The 22,028-nt window shown below is 44.9% G+C and overlaps 1 protein-coding gene and 1 long non-coding RNA gene across 2 annotated transcripts; one reads left to right on the top strand and one right to left on the bottom strand.

Moving 5' to 3' along the window:
* Positions 1-5,914: 5,914 nt before the first annotated feature.
* LOC133726771 (protein WUSCHEL-like) lies at positions 5,915-6,559 on the bottom strand (the record flags this gene model as incomplete). Its single annotated transcript, XM_062154383.1, has 1 exon — positions 5,915-6,559. A coding segment is annotated over exon 1 (645 nt), but the record flags the coding sequence as incomplete, so codon positions are not given.
* A 1,997-nt stretch (positions 6,560-8,556) lies between these two features.
* Positions 8,557-20,266, top strand: LOC133727220 (uncharacterized). The gene is made up of 3 exons (XR_009855056.1): positions 8,557-8,850; positions 9,551-9,620; positions 20,028-20,266. It is a non-coding gene; the product is annotated as an uncharacterized LOC133727220 (long non-coding RNA).
* Positions 20,267-22,028: the final 1,762 nt, after the last annotated feature.

Genomic DNA, 22,028 nt, shown 5'->3' with positions numbered 1-22,028 from the left:
TAGCCCTGTCGCATTGTGCGATTGGCCAGGGATCTGGCGCCCGAGTGGTTTCCGCACTCCCCGCCGTGGATTCCTGCCAACACGACCTTTCCTTCCTCCGGGGTTAGACAGCGGAGGTTGGGGTGAGTGAACCCCTGGCGGTAAAGCTTGCCATTCTGGATATTGTAGCGGGTTGCTCTCCGCTGAATTTGGCGTGCCTTGACCTTATCCTCTGGTAATGTGCCGCTGCGCTTGTATGCAGTGATCTCGTCCATCCAGCTGGGGTTGATTTCAATGTTGAAGATCTCTGCTAGGGTCTTTGTGATGCTTGGCTTGTCAAGGCATTCCACCTTTGTGTCCGCTGGACTTTGATGCGGCTGGGCGGTTGCCAGTCTCGCCAGTGAATCAGCCTTGGCGTTCTTTTCCCTGGGGATTTGTGTGATGGTGTGAAAGTTGAACTTTTTTAGCAACGTTTTGACGTATCCCAAGTATGCCGCTAACTGCTGGTCCTTGGCTTGGAAGCTGTCGTTGACCTGGTTAACGACTAATTGAGAGTCGCTGAATATGTTGACGCTGTCAGCCCCTGAGTCAATGGCGAGGAGCAGACCGGCGATAAGTGCCTCGTACTCCGCCACATTGTTTGAAGCTTTGAAGTTGAATTTCAACGCGTACTCCGCTTTCAGTCCCCCGGGTCCTGTTAAGATGACTCCGGCGCCGCTGGCTTTGGCGCTGGCGGACCCGTCCACATGTAGGTTCCATTCTGACTGGAGGGGACTCTCCTCCCCAACGGTTACCACTTCCGCTCCGGGCAATATCTCCATACCGGGTTCAGGTTGTCGTTCGGTGAGTTCAGCGATGAAGTCCGCCACTGCCTGGCCCTTCATGGCGGTTCTTGGTTTGTATTCTATGTCGAACTCGCTGAGCTCGATGGCCCACTTGCTGAGGCGCCCCGAGTGTTCAGGGTTCTGCATTACTTGCCTCAGCGGTTGATTGGTTAACACATGGATCGTGTGGGCCTGGAAGTATTGGCGGAGGCGCCTGGCGGCAACGATAAGTGCAAGGGCCAGTTGCTCCAAGGGAGGATACCTTGTTTCTGCTCCGTTCATGCCTCTGCCGGCGTAGAAAACTGGGAGCTCATCTTGGCCTTCCCTTCTGACAATTGCGCAACTTACCGCCGAAGTGGATACCGCTAGGTATATGAATAGGGTTTCTCCTTGGACAGGGACAGAGAGGAGAGGGACTGACGCCAAGTATTCCTTCAGGCCCTGGAACGCCGCCTGACATTCTAGATTCCAGTCGATGACCTTCTTGTGCGTTGTTTTGAGGAGTTTGAAGAATGGGGCACACTTATCAGTGAGTCGAGAGATGAATCGAGAAAGGGCGGTTAACTTGCCCTGGAGGCACTGGACGTGTACCTTATACTCGGGGTCCGCCAGGTCAAGGATGGCCTGGACCTTATCTGGGTTAGCCTCGATGCCCCGCTCGCTGACAATGTATCCCAGGAATTTGCTAGCGGTGACTGCAAAGAAACATTTTTCCGGGTTGAGGCGCATACCATAGGCCAAAAGAATGGTTACTATGATCCTGAGGTTTGCCATATGTCCGCCGGCCTTTATGCTCTTAACTAGCATGTCGTCCACGTAGACCTCGATGATTTTTCCCAGATGCTCTGCGAACATGGCGTTCATTAACCGCTGGTAAGTGGCACCGGCGTTCTTCAGACCGAAAGGCATGACATTGTAGCAGTAAAGGCCTTTGTCGGTGGTGAAGGTTGTGCATTCCTGGTCGCTGGGGTGCATTTTGATCTGATTGTATCCGGAGAAAGCGTCCATCATGCTGAGGAGCTCATGTCCGGCGGTTGAATCAACCAACTGATCGATACGGGGTAGCGGGAAACTATCCTTTGGGCATGCCTTGTTGAGGTTTTTGAAGTCAACACACATCCGCCACTTGCCGCTGGGCTTTTTGACCATTACTAAATTTGAGATCCACTGGGGATAGATGACTTGGCGGATGAATCCAATGTCCTGGAGTTTGGCGACCTCTTCTCCGATTGCCCGGTATTTTTCCTCATCAAAGGCCCTCCGCTTCTGCTTGATGCGATAAAAAGAGGGTTTGATGGTCAGTTTATGAGTGATAATCTCAGGGGAGATACCTGGCATGTCCGCGTAGGACCATGCAAAGACGGAGGCGTTATGACGTAGGAATTGAATGAGTTCTGCCTCTACTTCTGGGTCTAGTTGGGCGCCTATGCGGACTGTCCGCTCAGGGTGCTCGTCCGAGATGCAGACAACTTTCAAGGATGTGTCCGGGTTGACCGGCTCCTTCCTTATATACTTCTCCTCCTCATCCCTAGGGTCCTCGAAGATATTTGGTGGCGGTGCCTGGTTTCCCACTGTCAGGACATCATGGCGGTGTGCTGACCGTGCCATAGTCGTTGAATAACACTCGCGTGCCAACTGCTGGCTTCCCCTCACACTGCCCGTGCCGTTAGGTGTGGGGAACTTCATAAGAAGCATGTATCCAGCGATAATGCACTTAAGCTTGTTGAGCGCCGGTCGTCCGAGGATGGCATTATATGAGCTGAGATAATCAACGATTATGAATTCTGTATGTACCTCCGCCATACATGGACTAGCGCCAATAGTCAACCGCATATAGTCAGAACCGAGCGGCTGTGTGACGTCACCAGAGAAGCTGAGCAGTGGCTCATGGTCCTGGAGCAACTTGTTATTCCGCTTGAGATGGCTGTAGCAACCATTAAAGATGACGTTGACAGCGGACCCGCTATCTACCAATATTCTCCCCACTGAGAACCTACCAAGAATGGCGTCGACCAAGAAGGGGTCATCATGGGGTAGGTGCACCCCGCGCTCCTCCTCCTCAGAGAATGTAATAGGTTCCCAACCCACCTTTGGGACTTTGGCGGATCTCTCGTAACGGATATGGCAGACCTCCTTTGGGTGATTAATGCGTGCATAACGCTTCCTGGCTCTGTGAGACAAGCCCGTGATTGGAGCACCGCCGTCGATTGTGTTAATGCGGCCCAACGTCTCTACGTTGGCGATCACGGGTGGCGGTTGGCGCACCTTGAACTGTTCCATCTTGCCTTCACGGTACAAGGTCTCAATTGCCGTCTTCAGTGCGTTGCAGCTGCTGGTATTGTGGCCGCTGTCTTCATGGTATTTGCACCATCTGCCGGTGTTTTTAGGTTTGCCCGTCCTTGGGTATTTTACTGGAGGAGGTGGCGGGATTTGATCCTTGCACTGATTGTATATTTCCTCGTACGAGGTTGTGAGGACCGTGAATACTGCATACCGTTGAGAAGACTCCGTTTGTCTGTCGCGGTTATCTTCCTGGGTTGGGCGGTTGCCCTTGTGGTATTGATCCTTCTGCCGCTTGCTCTGGTAGTGGCCCTGTGGCCATTCCCTCTTCTTGTCAGTTGGCGATGCGGCGGGTGTTTTATTAAAAGTCTCATGCCTGGGGGTGGGCAGTGTTGCCTTTGTTGGCGTTGCCGGTGGCGGTGGAGCTTCTCCATATGTGATGAACTCCGCCTGGGCGTGAATGACCGCCTCACTCATGATATGGTCATATGCCGCGTTTGGATGATTGTAGTTGAGGTGATAGAGGAACGGCCCCTTGAGGAGTCCTTGCTTGAAGGCCGCCGATGCCATCGATTTGTCCAGATCGCGGCACTGAGATGCTGCCGCTCGCCACCTTGTGACGAATGCCTTTAGTGATTCGTTCTCTCCCTGGTTGACGCTGAACAGCTGACTCGTGTTATGATGTCCGGCGGACAATAAGATGAACCGGGAGAGGAAGGTATGTGATAGCGCGTTGAATGAATCAATGGATCCTGGCGGACATTCGAAGAACCAATTCATTGCCTCTCCGTTCAGTGTTTCGCTGAACAAGTGGCACAGAGTGGGGTCGTCAAATCCCTTGTTGTTGGTGACCTTCTTGAAGGTGTCCATGTGGACGAAGGGGTCGGTTGTACCGCTGTAATGCGACATCTTTGGAGTTTTTGCGTACGCAGGCCTGATAGCTTGTAGGATTGCAGCGGTGAAGGGCCCTGGTCTGGACGTAAAAAGTGGACTTTGAGTTGGCGGCGTGGCGCCCGACTCCGCCCGGACCAACCTTTGTTCCAACTGTTGCATCCTCTCCAGAATTTAGGCTGTTGCGTCGCCGGCGGGTCCGGCGTATGTACTCCGCTGGGTCTGCCTACGCCTTGGCGCAGGCGGATCGCCCTCAGTTCTTGCCCTAATTTCCGAGCGGTTGGTGCGTGGTACCGACTCTGCCTCCTGCTCCAACATGAGTTGTGGAATGGGCGGTGGTCCCATCCCCAGTAGTTCAGGGGGATCCAGCGGGACCTGCATCTGTACGACTGGTTCTGGTCCCAATGTACCAGCGTTGGGATGACTACGCCTTGTGCTATGCGAATGCTCGCTCTGTGCTGGGTTGGCGGTTCTTTCCAACGTCCTCTTCAGGTTATCAAAACGCGACATCAGCGTAGCCACCTGCTTTTGGGCCTCGGTCTTCTCTCTGCGCTCCTCTTCACGCTCTCTATTTGCCTTGTGAAGGTCTGCCAGTGCCAGCTCGTACATGGCGGCGAGGTCCTGGCCTGGTGGGCGGCTGTTGCTTGGATTCGTCTCACCGCCGGGGTTAGTTGGGGTGTTGAATAGTGCGCGGTTAACACCTACTGCTGGATTGGATGTTTGGGGGATGGCAGATTGGTCTGCCTGCTCATCGGCGTTTCCCCCGCTACCGCTAGTCATGGTAGTTGTGATGGGATGACCTCTTGTTCAAGGGTTCCCACAGACGGCGCCAATGTTAATGCTCAAAGTCTGGCGGTAGCCAAACCTCGGTTTAACGCGGGTCCAGTGGGCGGACCGCTACTCTGTATGCTTGGTGTTCCTTGCTGGCTGCCAAATGAAAGACAGGGCGTCAGAGGGAGACCGCGTTGGGCGGTCTTCACTTCTCCGATGCCTAAGTCAGTTGATATATAGGCAGCACAATAATGAATGAGTAGTTAATGCGTAATAATGAAGAGAGAAGAGAGGACCTTTTATAGGTGAGGAGAGGTCTGATCTTCTCTTTGTTTTCGATGTGGGACTGATGTGCTTCAGTTCCCAGTTTCAGTAGCTTCTGATGCAGTCTTGGCAGAGTGCGTGGCGGCGCGTCAGCGGTGATCCTGGGGAACTCTTGTGCTCAGGCCGTGGCCCGCCTGGCTGCCTATCCGTGGGTTACTCCTTTGACGGTAGTTGGTATCTCTGGCGATACGATGAGTGTGGCTGATTATAGCTAATTATGCTTTGCAAACGTACATGTAGGTACAGGGGACAACGTTCATGACAGGTTCTTGAATCCAGAAATGCGTGCAAATGGGCCTAAACCACAATGTGGGAGTAGCTCATGCCAAAATGGATTCTGCCTCTCTTGTTCGCCTTCCCCCACCTGGCCATTTCAGTAAGGTTGCCCAAAGGATTTGAAAGAAAATTTGTGTCTAGGCGACTATACTTGGGTCGCATGTCTACACCTTGATTCACATTGTCTTCTTGAATTCAGCTAAAAAAAAATAAGACATGGGGGACAATTCTAGTGTTCCTACACTCGCAAAGCCCATTCATGAAGGCCTGTTTTTGAGGCCCATAATCATTTCTTCGCTATGCCTAGCAACACTAGGGGGGCAACACTATACAATACTAAGCCTAAACCCTAAATTTTTACAGCTTTGTATATGAATATTCATGCTATTTTATTTATAAAAAAAAAGAGAGTCATAAATACAACTCTTAGGGGGCAATTCTAAGTGTTCCTAAACTCGCGAAGCTACTAAGCCGAGTCAGCGGCTCCGGAAAATTTTTCCAGCTTTGCCCTCGCAGGAATGGTTGAGCTCAAGGGAAGTGTGAGAGCCACCACCGTGACCGCGACCTCCATCGGAAGTAGTCTTCATGTTGCCAAAGATGTCCTCACCATGCACGGGAAACAGTGAAAGGGTTTCAATCTCCTGGTGATCTTCTCCTCTTTGTTCCATGAAAGTTTGTTCAAAGAAAGTAGAACTAGTTCCCCCTCCAGCTGAGATTGAACAATCCCTAGCACTCTTCTCCATGTTCATAGATCCATAACCGCCATAGTTCCCCATCTGCCCGTTAAAAGCAATCATCACACCAGCGGAAGAAGCAGAAGCAGGTGCAGAAGATCCAAAGTTAATATACTGATCCTCATGTTTCCAATTGGTAACATTGTCATCACCAACAAGCCCTGATCTTTGCATGGGCACATGAACATCCGAAGTGGACCTCTTCTTCTGCTTCTCCAGAGCCCTTTGGTTCACGAACCAATAATAGACGTTCTTGAACTTGATCTTGCCGTACCATTTCAGCTGGAGACAGATCCTCTGAATCTGCTCTATAGTTGGGGACTTAACTCCCTTGTTGTAGAAAAGCTCCTTGAGGATTCTTATATGATCTGTAGTGGGAATCCACCTAGTACTGCTCTTCCTGCGAAGCATGTTAGCATTACTCCCGGCTGCTTTGTTACTTCCTCCATCCTCGGTTGGATGCCGGTGTTGCGGTTCCATTGGTGATGGATTGAGAGAATGCGAGAATTGAAGAGTGATGATGTTGAGTAATTAAGAAAGATTGCTGTTAGAAATATTCGAGTTGATAAAATGATTTTGGGATTGGAAATTTGGGTTTATAATGTGGAGGAAGATATAGGCATGCAAATATCCACCCTTGGATGGACGGTCAAAGAGAAGAGTCAAACTAAGTGTCAGTACCACGTGATTAAAGTTGCCCTAAATCTCGGAAAAGAAGGGATTATTGACTCGTGGGGAAAACCGAACGGTTTTCGAGGAGGTAACTATTCTATTCACGAGATTATTTTTCACGACCGTTGTTTTTCAAAGAGTGATTAGTGCCTTAAATTTCGGAAAAGAAGGAATTATTGGCGCTAAGAGTTTTGAGTTAGGAGCCAGCAAGTGGATCCAAAAGATACATATTTTCTCAAAACCCTCGCCGCAAGGCTCTTTTTGACGCGGAGCATATTTTAAAAGTTCATATTATTTTCAATATACAACTATGGGGGCCTATATTTGGGGCCTTGCGAGACACAATTATTGGCTTCTCACGGATATTTGGATATCAGGATAAGAAAATATTATTATATTCATAAAGTGGCTTTGCGGCCAAAAGCAGTACATTCATTACAAAGCCAAAAGTGGCTAGAATACAAAACAGGAACATTCGAATATCTTCTGAATCTTTTCTCAAGTGGAAGCAGCTATGGAATCCAACGTCGGGTTGAGCCGCGCCATTATCCCAAAGGAGGGGCAGACTTCAGGCAAGGAAAAAGAGGAGTAACGGAGCCCCCGCGCCCCCTTTACATGGAAGCGGCAGAGGAATACAACATAGGCTTGGCCAACGCCATTATCCATGAGAAGGGGAGACTCCAGTGAAAGAAAATGGAGCCTCCAAGCCCCCTCAATTGGAAGCAGCTATGGAATCCAACGCCGGGTTGAGCCGCGCCATTATCTCCAGGAGGGGCAGAGAGTGAAGGAACCGAATATCAGCTTGAGTCTCTGCACCCCCTCTAGCCTTGGTAACCACCATTAGTTGGACGTGAAGTATAGGAACAGCCATTATGTAGCTTGAACCCATTCCTTCAAAGAGTCCATCCCTTCTCATCCCTCCAAGATTCTATCAAGAAGAGAAAGGGGGAGAAGGAGGTGAGAACCAAAGCCCTTCTCATCGGGAGGACTCGGTCTTGTCCGATTCCAGAAGGAAGGGGTTCGAGGAAGGGTCTTTGGCCTCAAAGTGGCTTTCCTCCCTTCCCCGATTCGCTCCGCGTGTAGGATTATGACAAAGATGATCTCGCATGATCGTGGATCCCACACTCGGAGCCCCCTCGCGTTTCTAAACCAATTTGAAACCTGGCATTTTTGTTGCAGAATTCCTGTGAGCCCCGGAAAAATGTGTCGAGCTTAATGGAGATCGTACGTGAAATTATTCAACGATCTCGATAAATGTCAAGTTGCTCAAGGAAATTTTCATAAAGTGAAAACCTCAATTTGAGGGTTGGATGATAAAGTATACGACACGACGAGTTCGTGGAAATTTTCGGAGAATTATTTGGATCACCGGGCTATTTATCGTGGTTTTCCGAACTTTTGGGATTTTAGGAAATTAATTCCAGAAAAAGAAACATGTGGCGCGATCCTAGCCATCTACCTTTTCCACCACTTGATCCCAGCTTTCCTTCATTAATTGGACACATGTATATAAGTTGTGAACGGTGGGAAGACACAGGAAAATTCGAGAGAGTGTGAGAGAGAGAGAGAGAGCTCTGTGCTCTCTGACCCGACGCGACTCGGGAACCCGCAACAGGATCAGACCAGCGCTACTCCGTCCGGCCACCTCACGACGGCGTGCGGCCACCAGCAGCTTCATCTCGGTGTCGCCTACGTCCCTGTGGTTCCAGATCATACATGCAGCGACTGGGAACGAAGAATCGGCGATCTAAAGCTTGAAGAACCTCCGGCGTGTTCTGCAGTTCCCGGCGACTCAGACAGCCTGTGGTATGAAACCTCACCTCCTCGTCATGCTCTACACCCCAGCATACTTAGTTTTTCAATTCGATCAAGTTTTGACAATTTCGTTTCTGGGTTCCTCTCGGTTTCGACGCTGTCACCGACGCCGGTGACTCCTCCGGCACCTCTCGCCTTGGCTTCCGTCTTACCTGCATGTGTGGATGCGTATTTCAGAAGCTGTGAATGGGTGGAAGTCGATTTGGCAGTATGTTTATAGCCGGGTTCCAGGAAAGAATTGAATTAGAAGCTTGGGTTCTCACCTGCAAGTCGCACTGCTGAAGGTAAAATTCGAGGTTCTGGAAGGAATTGTTCTTGTTTTATATTTGGATTGAGAAATTGGTTCGAGCTATGTTGAATGAAATTGATTGTTATGTTGGCACTCTAAACATAGATTCAAACTTGTTTGTCTGGTGTGGTGAGATTATCAATGCATTAGTATTTTGATGGAAAGCATTTACTGATGCATAGCCTGGTATTCATTGATTCATTGGAAATTGGACATATAGTGGATATAAAATTGTTTGAGTTGGCTTGGAAAATCCAGAGTTGTATGCACGGGGTGTGTGTGTAAAGATGATAGAGAATTGGTTTAAGTACTTGTCTAAATGGCATTGTGCATAAACTAATTGGATGGGTATAATTGTTTGTACGGAGAAGTTAATTAACTTAGTTTGAAGTGAAAGTAAACTAAGTGGGTGTCCATAGTAAACTTGATGGGACTACCATGTGGTGTGATATTTAAGGAACTTGGAAATAATTGTTAAAGGCATGGAAATTGGCCGATAGTCCAATTTCAAGTAAAGTGTTGATGATTCGGGATTATTCGTGGATGTGGTCGTGATTGGTCAAATTTGGTCAAAGTTTGGTGGCTGTGGTCAATCCTGGTCAAACCAGGAAAAAATTGGTTGGACGATTTGTTAATCGTCGTGATTTCAATTATTAGTTCAGTGAGATATTAACGGTCGAAATGTCGGAATCTAGGACTCCAGTTACCCGAGGAACAGAAGGTTCGCGACTCTCGGAGTACGTGAGAGAAAGCATCGGAATCCAGGTAGGGATTCAGGACTCTCCTCGGTTAGTGATTTTCTTATATTGTTATTAAATGATGCATGTTAGTTGGTATGGTTTGGTCATGTTCAAATGCAATGCATACTAACCAAACCATGTGAGAAATGTGATGGCTTGAGAGCGAAGGGTGGCTCTGACTTCTTTGGGTTCGATCCCCAAAACCTCCGGAGGGTTAGTTACACCGGTCGGACGGTGAGCGATCGCAATGACGACCAGATCCGTGTGTGTAGCTAGGTAGCGGACGCTGTCACGCCCCGAATTTTGAATAATAAATTCAAATCCGAAACCTGAATAATTACAATTACAAAAAACCAAATCTCGAAACTTCGAGTTCATTATTACAATTCACTCTCACAATATATTATAAAGCTCAAATGAGCATAACACACCTCACAACTTACAATTGTTGTAAAACTCTAACAATTGCTCTAACCGCACGATCACCGTCCTGGTTCTCCTGTCCTGTAGGATTACCCGCTACACAATTTGAATAGTGTACCGGGAGTTGCAACAACACAAAACCCGGTAAGCTTTTTACAGCCAGTATGAGTAAACAAGAAAGAACTGTTGATTTATTAGATTTCAAGACTACCACAAACCCACGTTACTTTCTCACTCTCATATATATATATAGCCACTTATGAGTTACTCTCAATTTAGCTCATAAGATCACTCACTCTCATATATATATATAGACACTTATGAGTTACTCTCAATTTAGCTCATAAGATCACTCACTCTCATATATATATATAGACACTTATGAGTTACTCTCAAATTCGCTCATAAGATTTCCCAACATTTGGTAGACAGACTCATATATATATATAGACCCTTATGAGTTACTCTCAATTTCCCTCATAAGGTTACCATATATATATTGACACTTATGAGTTACTCTCAATTTCACTCATAAGTTCACTCCACATTTGGCAGACAGACTAGAGCTCTAACTGAACGTAACCACTCGTCCGGCCACAGACGTGATTACGATTTAATACTATTAATAACCACCAGCCCGGTACGAGAGCGTGATTCACTAATAGATGCCATGGTCACCTCGTGACCTAGTGATCTCCACAGATCACAACAATTTATTGTTCCTCAACAATAAAACTCAACACCTCTCACAATATATTGTTTCTCAACAATAAACTCAATATCTCTCACAATATATTGTTTCTCAACAATAACTCAACACAACTCCAACAATACATATTATTTCACGTAATAATATATATACAGACATTCACACAGGAATGTCTAGTAACACCAACAATAGTTCATATGATTGCAACAAAATAAAGCAATTAATTGTATTGGGTTCGTAATATGAACCACGTGAGGTTTACTCACCTCGATAATCCCGCTGCGTCTTCAATTCAGCTCAAAATACGATCCACAATCGTCCACCAACTCAAACCGTCAATCACCTAGTCAGATACGATCTTAACTTAGCAATCATTCATAAACCACACATATACGGAAATCCAACGGTCGGATTCTAATTTAATGATGATCCAACGGTCAGATCGAATTTATACGATGATCCAACGGTCGGATCCTAATTATACGATGATCCAACGGTCGGATCAAAATTATACGATGATCCAACGGTCGGATCAAAATTATACGATGATCCAACGGTCGGATCCTCACGGATCGCCCTTAGGATCATCCTCCAAAATTATCACAAAGATCCAATGGTCAGATCTTCTTGAATCACTCTAACAAACATCTCCATAAAATTATACGAAAATCTGACGGTCGGATTCTCACGAATCGCCTTCCGAATCATTGTTTTACATTTATACGAAGATCCAACGGTCGGATCTTCGCCCATGACCACACAAAGCCACTGGGACAGTCATAAGATCATCATATCCAAATTTGAAGTAAAACCGATGGTCAGATCCTCACAGATCGTAAATCGAAGATAAAACGTAAAAACGTTAAATAGTAACGTCAAAACATAAATTCACTATTTATCAACGTTTTCTAAAATGACCTTGTAATATATCAAAACGCTCGTAAGGATGCGTAGATCATCACCTAGATAATAAAAACTCAAAATATGGTCGAATACGCCGCCACAAGCGGCGGTCAGTGGGCGGTCAACGGCGGTCAACGCGGCGGTCAACCACCTCCTCTGGCCACCAAATTTCATCCACAGCATCATCTCAACATTTCCAATCACTTTCTCAACTGTGACAAAGTCAGAAAATACCTTGAAGTAGCCGAACAATTAAGCACTCCGATGTACAGTGAAATTTTCCAATTATGCTTTCTTCCTCCATGCTTCGATCTGGGTTATGAGACTTGGCGAGCATGAAGAGCGGCTTAAGGCGCTTCTAATGGACCTGGGTTTATGACTGGAGGTGGCCGGAAATCGGCGTTGACTAATTTGCTACAGTAAAAATGTTGGCTTCGATCTCCACATTTCCGGCCAAATCGTCGTAAACAACTCCCACATGCGTGATAAGGAGGAAGAGACGAGTCTATCGATGCTCGCAGCTCGCCATTTGGTGGTCTAGAGGTGGTGAAAGAGGAGGTTGCAGAAGAGAGAAAGAGAGAGTTGCAGAAGAGAGAGACTGAGAGAGCACGGGGGAAGGAGAGAGAAAAGAAAGAAAAGTTACCTGGCTACAGTAACATTTCAAATTTATACCAATCTACCATAAACAGTAACTTTCATATTTTGCTTATAACTTTCGCATACGAACTCCGATTTTTACGTACCACATATGCACGCACTCGGTTTAATGTCCTCTACAACTTTCATGAAGGAAGTTTTCCCAAATTCCCAATGTATAAAAAGTCACTTTTTGAGACCCCCTAAATAACGTTCGTTTTTTCGAAAATTAATCGTTCGAACTAATTCCACAATTCCTCCGAGCCTCGTACTCGCTCCCACTATCGTGAAATCATTTCTAAAAATCCACAGAATTTAATTTGGATTTTTCGGGGTATTACAATCTACCCTCCTTAAAGAAATTTCGTCCCGAAATTTAAGCGTAAGTCAATTCCTCTCGATTAAGGTTGACCTAATCATAGAATCTCCATCTTTTCCAAATCTGTAGTAATCTACAAAGCCACAATCCTTTGTATAAAAATACATTCCTATGGCCACTAAATCCCTTCATCACAATGTAAATTCACAAAACAACTGTTCAACAACACTCCACATCACATACACAAAATCGTCACATGGATCATCTCATAGATCCTCACATAGATCTTCACATAGATCATCACATAGATCTTCACATAGATCATCACTCTGTACTGGCATACAAGCACAGTAATCACTCCCACAAAGTGTTTCGCTACTCAATTAGCATCACGGTAAATCTCCATAGTAAAACTTAAGCATGCACCACTCTTCACAACCATAGAGATGCATCACTCAAAACAAATCATCCCCAAAAGTACGCCAATAAATTATGTCACCCAATGATGATGACTTGGGCTTGCTCAATCCTTGGGCTAAGCACTAGGGCTGGCCAATTGGGCCTGAAGAAATCGGACCATCCACATTTCGAACCGGCCCAAACCACTTTGGGTTTAACATTTGGGCCTACTATTCGGGCCGAACGATTGGGCTTAACATTTGGGCCTACCATTTGGGCCTACCAATCGGGCCGAACAATTGGGCTTACTATTTGGGCTTACTATTTGGGCCTACCAATCGGCCCACCAACTTCCAGCTCGGCTACGGTATGAAATTGTACATACCGTATATACGTATACATACCATACAGACCGTATATACGTATGCATACCGTACAACTGTATATACGTATGCATACCGTACAGACCGTATATACTTATGTATACCGTACATATCGTATATACGTCCGTATATCAAGCATATACGAGATCCAAAAATATTTGTAAGAGGTAAGGTTCGAACTCCCGACCTCGAACACGAAGGTTTTGCTCCCAACCACTGAAGCAAGAGCTGCCTTCATTAATATATGCTCACGTGTTATATTTATTATGTCATAAGTGACATAAATAAAATAACGGGGAAGGCAAGGTTCGAAACCTCAACCTGCCGCACGAAACCTTTGTCCCCCAACCACTGGAGCACAAGCTGTGCTTAATATAATGTGTACAAATTTTATACTTATTATGTCATAAACGAACATAATAAAAATAAACGAGAGGCGAGGTTCGAACCTCAGACCTCTTGTACACGAACTGTACACTCAACCACTCGAGCACGGCTGCTCACGTTATTATCCATACCAATCCTTTTATTTAAACCAACTGTTTCAACTGTTTCAACAATTCGGCCCAACTCATCCAAAACTGTTTCAGAAACTCGGCCCATCATGTCCAAAACTGTTTCTGAAACTCGGCCCATCAGGCCTCCACCCACAGCTACAGTGATGCCTTGATCCGAGACAGGCCCAAGTACGGCCCACTTGTGTCACGGCTTATCCCTTCCGTGATTTACGGCAGTCAAATCTGCTTTCGGCTAAAGCTGTCTGCCACAGCATCTCGAGGTTCGGCCTGTCCCCTTACACGCTCTCCACGCGCCAACAACTTTTCCGGGTTTTCGGATGACTTTAATCCAACGCGTGGATTCAAATTCTGAGATCGTTCATCCAACGGTGGAGATCTGCTCACCTTGTTCTATAAATAGGTGCATTCTGGGGAAAAACTGTTCACTCCAAAAGAAAAGAAATTTTCTTCCGAGCTCAAGCCTTTCTCTCTCAACTCTTCAGCCTTTCTCTTCTCAAATCCTTTCTTCATCAATTTCAATCCTTCTCTTCTGATCTTCTCTCCCATCTAGTTGATTCAATCCCATCTTTCCTCTGAACTTTCAGATCTTCAATCTTTTCCTCCAAATCTTCAATCCTTCTTTCTCAGATCTTTTCTTCCATTTGAAGATTCGATCTCATCTTTCCTCTGAGAATCTCAGATCTCCAATCACCAGTTCAACAACTCCAATCCTTCTAACAAAATCTCCCTCAAACACTAAACCATGTATTCCTCGATTTCCACATCCTCTCACCCCATGACCCAAGAGCCACGAACTCTGCAACTAATGGAGCTCCAAACCCCGCAACAAATGGAACCACAACAACAGCAACCAACAGAGGAGGGAGGAAACACCCAAGCAGCTGGAAGTAGTGCCAACATGGATTTCTGGCGAAGCCGTACCAGGTGGATTCCTACTCCAGAACAAATAAGAATCCTCAAGGATCTTTACTATGTCAAGGGATTTAAGTGCCCAACTACAGAGCAGATTCACGAGATCTGTCTCCAGCTGAACCAGTATGGGTATGTTGAGGGTAAGAACATTTACTTTTGGTTCCAGAACGTCAGGGCTCGAGAGAAGCAGATGAATAGGTGTAATCAGGCTGCTCCAGTGCCCATGGGAACTAGTTCTCTTGGTACTGGTAGATCCATTGATCTCAATTTTGGGTCCACTGGTTCTACTGGTGCTAGTGGATCCATCGACATCAATTTTGGGCCAGCTGGTGGATCCATTGACATCAATTTTGGGTCCACTAGTTCTACTGATGATGGTAGATCCATTGATCTCAACTTTGGTTCCACCTATTCTACTGGTAATGAAGGATTTCTTGATTTAAATTTTGTTTCATATTCTTCCTCACACTTCAACACTAATACCAGTCCAACTCTTTTGGCACAACAGGAGGACAAACATCCCTGCAACAACGAGGAGGAGATCACCAGGAGGTTCAAACTCTTCCTCTGTTCCCCGTGCACGGCGAGGACGTCTTTGGTAACCTGAAGACTACTTCCGAGGAAGGTAGTGCACATGATTACTATTTCGGTGGCTCAGGCGGTTACAACCGTGGATCTCCAGTTTCTCTTGAGCTCAGCCTCAACCCATCCGGAGCTGCTGACTAGGCTTAGTACAGCATAGTCCTCGTTTTCCTTTTTCTTTTTCTTTTTTTTCTTTTTTTTTTGTAATATAAACTCAATAAGATGGTGTGCATGTTTTCTTTCCTGTTTGTTTAACCAACAACAACACCAAGGATCGAACCTTGGTCACCCAATACTATTTTCAAAACCATAAACAACTCTACTGCACACATCTTTCATAATGATGCAATAAAAACAATCACTCAAAAAGAATCCAACAATCAATTAAGTCGCATCGAGGTCTAGCTAGTATCCTCTGAGTCAAACCAAACACAACAATTTCATCGATAGGATTAGGGATTTATAAAGCTAAACACATCCTGAGTTAGCTAGGAAAAACCCACGTTTTTAGAGTTACTCTTACAACTCTTATAGAATCTCGATAATTCCATCTATCAATTGCTTCAACAAAAACTCACCACAATTCAATCCCTAACATTTAGCGATTCAGAAATCGAATCAAACTCCATATCACATAGTAATTCACTTGAACCACTATGGATACCTAACAAAGTCACTAAAATCAATATCTGAAATTGCGTTTAACTATATCACCTAAAATCAATCACCAAAGGCAAACCCTTGCCTGACTCTAACATGTCCTCCATGCTTCTTCCTGCACCATACATAGGCCTCAAAATTCAATTTCATTCACTTGAACAAAACTATATTCACAAGTCTGCTATAGACATCAGGGAAAAACCCATACTTTTACTCATAACTTTTCCTTCTAAAAGTTCATCACGTAGTGTATATAAAATCACCACACAACCTTCTTAGTCTACACTAAGAATTCAATCTCACACAAGGTCAGCATAATTGCCTCAGAGTCACTTTAATCACGTATCACATGTCAATTACCAAAACTCCACTAAGACGTCACTTTATAAAACAAGATATCTAATCCTTGATACGTACACCTCATCTAAACATCTGTACGTCCAACTTAAGAAGACAAAATTTATAACAATTCATACTCGTATCCACACTAGGTACGTGCATAGGTCCACACCATGTCTTCAACCAAACACTTCAACAATCAAAAGAACCTCATTTCCATAAAACAATCCTCGTTGACTTAACAGAGTTGAATCAAGAGGTTCCTATTCCTCAAGGATTGTAACTCGCGGCCACTGAACTTATTCCAATACGAACCTACAAGACAACTGTAAGGTTCTAAGTACAACCCCTTCGAATCTCCATCACCTAAGGAGTATAGTATGCTTGGCTAAGACATGTATAACACTTAAAACACAGTATAAGTCAAATACAAATTCATATTAACCAAGTCAATACTATAGGGAAGGTATTCACGTTCCCTAAACGACCTAGCGGCCTAAACAACTCCCAACACTCACGCATACCCAATGACTTAGCCAATACCGAAGAGCACACGATGGGGATCCGCTGCAGACGGGCCATCACTCGGAAGGTATTGACACATCACCAAATATGCACCTTACGCTCTGATACCAAACTGTCACGCCCCGAATTTTGAATAATAAATTCAAATCCGAAACCTGAATAATTACAATTACAAAAAACCAAATCTCGAAACTTCGAGTTCATTATTACAATTCACTCTCACAATATATTATAAAGCTCAAATGAGCATAACACACCTCACAACTTACAATTGTTGTAAAACTCTAACAATTGCTCTAACCGCACGATCACCGTCCTGGTTCTCCTGTCCTGTAGGATTACCCGCTACACAATTTGAATAGTGTACCGGGAGTTGCAACAACACAAAACCCGGTAAGCTTTTTACAGCCAGTATGAGTAAACAAGAAAGAACTGTTGATTTATTAGATTTCAAGACTACCACAAACCCACGTTACTTTCTCACTCTCATATATATATATAGCCACTTATGAGTTACTCTCAATTTAGCTCATAAGATCACTCACTCTCATATATATATATAGACACTTATGAGTTACTCTCAATTTAGCTCATAAGATCACTCACTCTCATATATATATATAGACACTTATGAGTTACTCTCAAATTCGCTCATAAGATTTCCCAACATTTGGTAGACAGACTCATATATATATATAGACCCTTATGAGTTACTCTCAATTTCCCTCATAAGGTTACCATATATATATTGACACTTATGAGTTACTCTCAATTTCACTCATAAGTTCACTCCACATTTGGCAGACAGACTAGAGCTCTAACTGAACGTAACCACTCGTCCGGCCACAGACGTGATTACGATTTAATACTATTAATAACCACCAGCCCGGTACGAGAGCGTGATTCACTAATAGATGCCATGGTCACCTCGTGACCTAGTGATCTCCACAGATCACAACAATTTATTGTTCCTCAACAATAAAACTCAACACCTCTCACAATATATTGTTTCTCAACAATAAACTCAATATCTCTCACAATATATTGTTTCTCAACAATAACTCAACACAACTCCAACAATACATATTATTTCACGTAATAATATATATACAGACATTCACACAGGAATGTCTAGTAACACCAACAATAGTTCATATGATTGCAACAAAATAAAGCAATTAATTGTATTGGGTTCGTAATATGAACCACGTGAGGTTTACTCACCTCGATAATCCCGCTGCGTCTTCAATTCAGCTCAAAATACGATCCACAATCGTCCACCAACTCAAACCGTCAATCACCTAGTCAGATACGATCTTAACTTAGCAATCATTCATAAACCACACATATACGGAAATCCAACGGTCGGATTCTAATTTAATGATGATCCAACGGTCAGATCGAATTTATACGATGATCCAACGGTCGGATCCTAATTATACGATGATCCAACGGTCGGATCAAAATTATACGATGATCCAACGGTCGGATCAAAATTATACGATGATCCAACGGTCGGATCCTCACGGATCGCCCTTAGGATCATCCTCCAAAATTATCACAAAGATCCAATGGTCAGATCTTCTTGAATCACTCTAACAAACATCTCCATAAAATTATACGAAAATCTGACGGTCGGATTCTCACGAATCGCCTTCCGAATCATTGTTTTACATTTATACGAAGATCCAACGGTCGGATCTTCGCCCATGACCACACAAAGCCACTGGGACAGTCATAAGATCATCATATCCAAATTTGAAGTAAAACCGATGGTCAGATCCTCACAGATCGTAAACCGAAGATAAAACGTAAAAACGTTAAATAGTAACGTCAAAACATAAATTCACTATTTATCAACGTTTTCTAAAATGACCTTGTAATATATCAAAACGCTCGTAAGGATGCGTAGATCATCACCTAGATAATAAAAACTCAAAATATGGTCGAATACGCCGCCACAAGCGGCGGTCAGTGGGCGGTCAACGGCGGTCAACGCGGCGGTCAACCACCTCCTCTGGCCACCAAATTTCATCCACAGCATCATCTCAACATTTCCAATCACTTTCTCAACTGTGACAAAGTCAGAAAATACCTTGAAGTAGCCGAACAATTAAGCACTCCGATGTACAGTGAAATTTTCCAATTATGCTTTCTTCCTCCATGCTTCGATCTGGGTTATGAGACTTGGCGAGCATGAAGAGCGGCTTAAGGCGCTTCTAATGGACCTGGGTTTATGACTGGAGGTGGCCGGAAATCGGCGTTGACTAATTTGCTACAGTAAAAATGTTGGCTTCGATCTCCACATTTCCGGCCAAATCGTCGTAAACAACTCCCACATGCGTGATAAGGAGGAAGAGACGAGTCTATCGATGCTCGCAGCTCGCCATTTGGTGGTCTAGAGGTGGTGAAAGAGGAGGTTGCAGAAGAGAGAAAGAGAGAGTTGCAGAAGAGAGAGACTGAGAGAGCACGGGGGAAGGAGAGAGAAAAGAAAGAAAAGTTACCTGGCTACAGTAACATTTCAAATTTATACCAATCTACCATAAACAGTAACTTTCATATTTTGCTTATAACTTTCGCATACGAACTCCGATTTTTACGTACCACATATGCACGCACTCGGTTTAATGTCCTCTACAACTTTCATGAAGGAAGTTTTCCCAAATTCCCAATGTATAAAAAGTCACTTTTTGAGACCCCCTAAATAACGTTCGTTTTTTCGAAAATTAATCGTTCGAACTAATTCCACAATTCCTCCGAGCCTCGTACTCGCTCCCACTATCGTGAAATCATTTCTAAAAATCCACAGAATTTAATTTGGATTTTTCGGGGTATTACAGACGCTCTCGCTACGCTTACCTGGTGATAAATTAAATTGAGGTAAGGTCGTGTAGTGGGTCTATAGGACCGGCCATCAGGTAAAATTTGGATTTGGCGCCGTATTTATTTAAGCATCATGCATCGGTTTTCAAGTTGAAAAACATTAAAGTTTGTCGTTCCTTTAAATATTTGGTTTAAGCATGTTTTCATACTGGAGCTCCAAACATTTATTGGTTGATTTTCAAACCTAGTCGAGTTAGAGTTCCTGTTGAGCAGCGAGGACGAAAGCTCACCCCTACAACAGTATGAATGCAGGTACTGTGCACTGGTGACGGGACAATAGCGGATGGAGCTGGGTGTGCAGAACAAGTTCGGTAAATTACCGTGTGAACCTTATTCTAAATTCTATTTCTCGAACTTTGTGTTCTGGAACTTGTGGTTATCTAGTCTCGTGTCATCATTTAGTTGAATTCTCTTCAAGTGAAATTCAACCTTGTGTGAGCCTTTATCCAAGTTCTGGACGAATGAAATAGATTTCAGCAACTCAAGTTTTTCACCTCAAGAATATTTGTAGCTTCCGCTGTGTTTGTACAAAAAGTTTTTCAAACAAAATGCCTAGCGGTTCTCTAGGATGTAAATCGAGCGTTTAGTTTATGTTTTAGAGACTCGCGGCACTGTGACGTGCTTAAGCTGGTGAGGTGTAGCTTGGGGCGTTACAATTCCAAAAGGACGAAACAAGGGGTTGCCTATGATTACGCCATAAGGCCTAACCCAGGCTTAAGATTACGCCATAAAGCCTAAAATTTAGAGGCTAAAGGTCATTTCATGAGGGGAAGATTTGTGAAGAAGGAGAAAAAGAAGCAAGGACTGAAGGGCCATTTCTTGAATATTTCAGAAAAGTTGTTGTGAGTATTCCCTTCCCGAAATACAACTATTTATTGGGACTTCAGGCAAATCCCCACCCTTGGATGAAGCTCAATTTCAAAACCGATGTCAGTAAATCGAGATTAGTGATTCCAAATCTCGGGAAAAAAGGGACTAGCAGCATGTGAGGAGCGGTTTTTGAGGAGTTAGCTATTATTAGAGGATTAATAGCATGTGAGGAGACCGAACGGTTTTCGAGGAGGTAACTGTTCTTTTCACGAGATTATTTTTTCACGACCGTTGTTTTTCAACGAGTGATTAATGCCTTAAATCTCGGGGAAAAAAGGGACTAGCAGCATGTGAGGAGCGGTTTTTGAGGAGTTAGCTATTATTATAGGATTAATAGCATGTGAGGAGACCGAACGGTTTTCGAGGGGGCCTATAGAGATTGTCCCGCGAAGCTCAATTTCAAGCAAAGTTCCTCCACGCAGAGGTCCGCCACAATGGCACCAGCTTCGGCCTGAGTGGCCCATTTCTTCAGAAGCAGCCAGAGGTTCATTGAGTTGGGCTTCTTCTGCAGCAATCACATTTTCAACAAAGGCTAAACCTGTATGGAGGTCCTCGATCCGAAGTTTGAAGTCGGACTTTTGGATTTGTAGTTCCCGCAGGCGGATGGTTCGCTCATTTAAAATACCGCGAGAGATGTCCATTTCTCGAGAGAGGCTATTCAAAGCTTCTCGAGTGTCGTGAGCCTGGGCGTTCGCGGCCGGTTGACATTGGCGGGCCCTACCAAGTTCATTCAGCAGATCGTCAATGGCACTAAATTGTTGCAGGGTCAATGCCTTCTCATGGCAAAGATACCTTAGGGCTTCCAAGACTCGCGGGAGGATGTCAGTCTCCAATACCTGAGGACCCAGATGTTCGTGAAGCACCATCTTAGCCTCATCCACAGCAGAAGGAGGAGTTACCTCTAACACCCTCATCAGTCTCTCGAATCTGGTGGGAGGAGGAGGTGGCGGAGGAGCCACAGGATCACAAACCACCAATGCAAAAGGGTGGACAGCTTCCTCAGTTTCTTCATCTTCAATAGGTTGGTCTGTCCCTTCAGCCGCAGGAGAATCTGGAAACTCAACTCGCGGCTCACCATGGGCAAGTGGAGTAGATTCAAGCACAGAGCCCTCAGCTTCGACGGTTGTCTCATTTGTTCGCGAGACTTGGGGGGCACCACAACCGTCAGTATCATTTTCCATCTCTGGGGCGACTATCCCGCCAATAGGACCCTCAGCGTTTGCAGCCACCTCCTCGGTACAAACAGAATCCTGGTCAGGTTCAGAAATGTCAGAGAAAAGGGGTTGGATCTAAAGGGAAATGGAAAGCATTGGCCAACAGTGGCTTACCTCTCGAGCTGTCGTGTCAATATCTGGTAAGTGGTCACCAAGAG

The sequence above is a fragment of the Rosa rugosa genome, chromosome 1, assembly GCF_958449725.1.
Source record: "Rosa rugosa chromosome 1, drRosRugo1.1, whole genome shotgun sequence".
NCBI classification, from domain to species: domain Eukaryota; kingdom Viridiplantae; phylum Streptophyta; class Magnoliopsida; order Rosales; family Rosaceae; genus Rosa; species Rosa rugosa.
The sequence above is the reverse complement of the archived record's forward strand: the minus strand, read 5'-3'. Positions and strand labels throughout refer to the sequence as shown.